We start from the raw sequence: 2,669 nt of genomic DNA on the forward strand, positions 1-2,669 counted from the left end.
CAGCTCGCCACGGACGCAAAGACGCGTGGTTTGGGTGCTAAACCTTTGGACTCGGCTCGTGCTGCCTCGAAAAAGCTCGTGCGTGCCAGCTCCCGGTGAACTGGGACGACTGGTTTGCAGGCTGCGAAGGAGGCTTCCTAACCTCCGGGGTCGTTCATCCGCACCCCCTGCCCCGGCGCGGCGGGGCACCCGCGGCAGACCGGCACCGTGAGATGACTTTTGAGCATCTCCTGTGGTGGGTGGTGTTTGGCTTCTGCTGGACGGTCAGTGCTGGGGGGTGTTGGAGGACCCCAGCGGAACGGGGAGCTCCTCCAGAGCCCCATTTAGGCTCTTAACAGCCCGCGGGTGCCTTTCCGAGCTGCGGTTTCACCCCCGGGGTCTCCCTTCTGTGGTGGTGCTCACGGTGTCTCCCCTCGCAGGACTCTGAGTTCAGTAATGCTGATCAGATGGACCTGTACGACGACGTGTTAGCAGCCAGCTCGCAGCCCCCCGAGAGCCGCACCAGCAGCTCGGAGGCGCCCCCGGAGATCCGCCAGGAGCCGTCCCCCAAGCCCCACAACAAATCTCCCGCCATCCTGTACACCTACAGCGGGCTGCGCAACAAGAGAGCCGCCGTCTACGTGGGCAGCTTCTCCTGGGTGAGTGGGATGGCTGCTCGGCCGTGCGTGATTGCTGAGGGGGTCTCCAGACCAGTTTGGGTCTCCTGTGGTGCATACGCAGGTGTGGGGGTCCTCCAGGGAAACCCCTGAGGGGCTGCAGGGCTCTTTGGGGGTGCTGTTCCTCCTCAATCCATGCTGACCCAGTGTCCCAAGATGGGTCTTGAGCTGGGCTTGACCTTGTGATCCTCAGGGAAAAGGGATTCGTAGCCTTGAGGGGCTTCAGATCCAGGCTGGGGTGGCTGGCCAGCGGCTGTAGTGCTTCCCTCGCGCCGGCTGCTGGCTCTGCCTTCTCGGGGGCTGCGCGGGCGAGTCCCCTCCTGTTGACAGATACAGGGACGGTTCTGGGAAGGCTCTGTCGTGTCTGGAGAACAGAGACGCCTGTGGTAGCCGTACCCGGGGCCTGTTTCAGACTCAAGGTTGACTTTAGATTCCCTGCAGGGGCTCTGAGGGTGTCTGTACCCAAGTGCTGCCCCAGCCCCCTGAGCCTGGGTTAGCTGGGGGGCACCAGGGCCTGCGAAGGGCTGCGTGAGCTGACGCCAGCCTCTCCCCTCTCTCCCTCAGTGGACGACGGACCAGCAGCTGATCCAAACCATCCGCTCAGTTGGTGTCTACGACGTAGTGGAGCTGAAATTCGCAGAGAACCGAGCCAATGGCCAGTCAAAAGGGTGAGACCCCAGGGGGACACGGGGGAACGGGGAGAGCCAGGCCCTCACGGCCACATCCTCTGTGCTGGGGGTGGGGGGAGTGAGGGGGCAGCCAGCGCTTTTCCTGGTTGGCACGGGTGATGCAGAGCCTGCCTGGAGCTGGGATGGTAAAGCGGAGACTCCCAAACCGTGTGGGAAAGGGATGGGGGGGCCATGTAGCACCAGGCTGGGTTCAGCTGAGGTGGTGCTGGGTGGTCTCTGCCAGCGAGGCCGGATGGAGCCCCGTGGGGTTTGGCAGGGGGTCCCTGTCCCCTCGCAGGGGATGCACCGCTTGGCGCTGGCTCTTGCTGGCTGGGGGCCGGGCTTTCCCACAGGTACGCAGAGGTGGTGGTTGCCTCTGAGAACTCAGTCCACAAACTCCTGGAGCTCCTGCCCGGCAAAATCCTCAACGGGGACAAGGTGGAGGTGAGGCTGGCAACCCGGCAGAACCTGTCACAGTTCGAGGCGCAGGCTCGCAAACGTGAGTGAGGCAAAGGCACGCCGAGGGTGGGGGTCTCTGTGCTGCGCGGGCCCCGCAGATCCCCAGCAGAGCTGTCAGGCCAAACCCACCGAGACCTCGGGGTGGGGGGGACGCTGCCAGGAGTCTCTGGGGGTTGTTTCCTGTTGCTGCTGAGTCTGAGTAGATCCTGACCCGAGTCTTTATGATCCCCTTTTAGGTGCTCACACACTGCGAAGATCCCTCGTAGCCTCCTCCTCCTCCTCTCCAAACTGAATGGGCTTAAGCTCTTCAGCCTATCAACATAGCTAAGACCCTCCATATCTATTAGTAGCTCTTCTCTGGATCTCCTCCAGAATTTGTCCATCCCTGCGGAGGTAAGGTGCCCAACACTGGACGCAGTATTCCAGCTGGGGCCTGGCCGTGGGCTTTCTACAATGGCAATAGGTGGTCCTCGCCTCACTCCGCAGCGATGTGACGCCCCAGCCCCGTGCCGGGGGGCTCTGCGGAGCCGCAGGGACTGTCTTGGCAGGAGCGTGTACAAGGAGGTCTTGGCCAGCTGTGGTCATTGTAGAGCCCGTGGCTCGTTTCACGCAAGGAAAGCCCTTCTTTCGAAGCGCCCTGGCCGAGTTGCAGTGGGGTAGCTGTGACCTTCGCACCCTTCCTTCCGCCCGCAGTCATCTTGCTGCTTGGCAGCGCCACGCGCTGTTAGACCGCAGCCCGGCCCGCCCTCGCGTTTCGGCGGAGCAGGGTGTGTTCCCTTCTCCCACCCCTTGCCTCGCCGGGCACGGGGAGGCCGAGTTTCGGCCTGCCCCCAGGGGCCTTGCCACCGGCACGGCTGAGCTCACGTGAACCCTCGCCGCCGGCTCG

The 2,669-nt window shown here is 63.6% G+C and overlaps 1 protein-coding gene across 1 annotated transcript in view; it reads left to right on the forward strand.

The window, feature by feature from the left end:
• The first annotated feature begins 23 nt into the window (after nucleotides 1–23).
• CPSF7 (cleavage and polyadenylation specific factor 7) overlaps nucleotides 24–2,669 on the forward strand; it is a 4,442-nt gene continuing 1,796 nt past the window's right edge. The window contains exons 1-4 of the mRNA XM_035893231.1: nucleotides 24–638; nucleotides 1,221–1,324; nucleotides 1,678–1,823; nucleotides 2,156–2,181. Of these exons, the coding sequence (XP_035749124.1) occupies nucleotides 447–638; nucleotides 1,221–1,324; nucleotides 1,678–1,823; nucleotides 2,156–2,181 (468 nt within the window). The 5' untranslated portion in view covers nucleotides 24–446. The remainder of the gene's footprint in view (nucleotides 639–1,220; nucleotides 1,325–1,677; nucleotides 1,824–2,155; nucleotides 2,182–2,669) is intronic.

The sequence above is a fragment of the Egretta garzetta genome, unplaced genomic scaffold (genome assembly GCF_000687185.1).
Source record: "Egretta garzetta isolate BGI_Z169 unplaced genomic scaffold, ASM68718v1 scaffold1214, whole genome shotgun sequence".
Classification (NCBI taxonomy): Eukaryota; Metazoa; Chordata; class Aves; order Pelecaniformes; family Ardeidae; genus Egretta; species Egretta garzetta.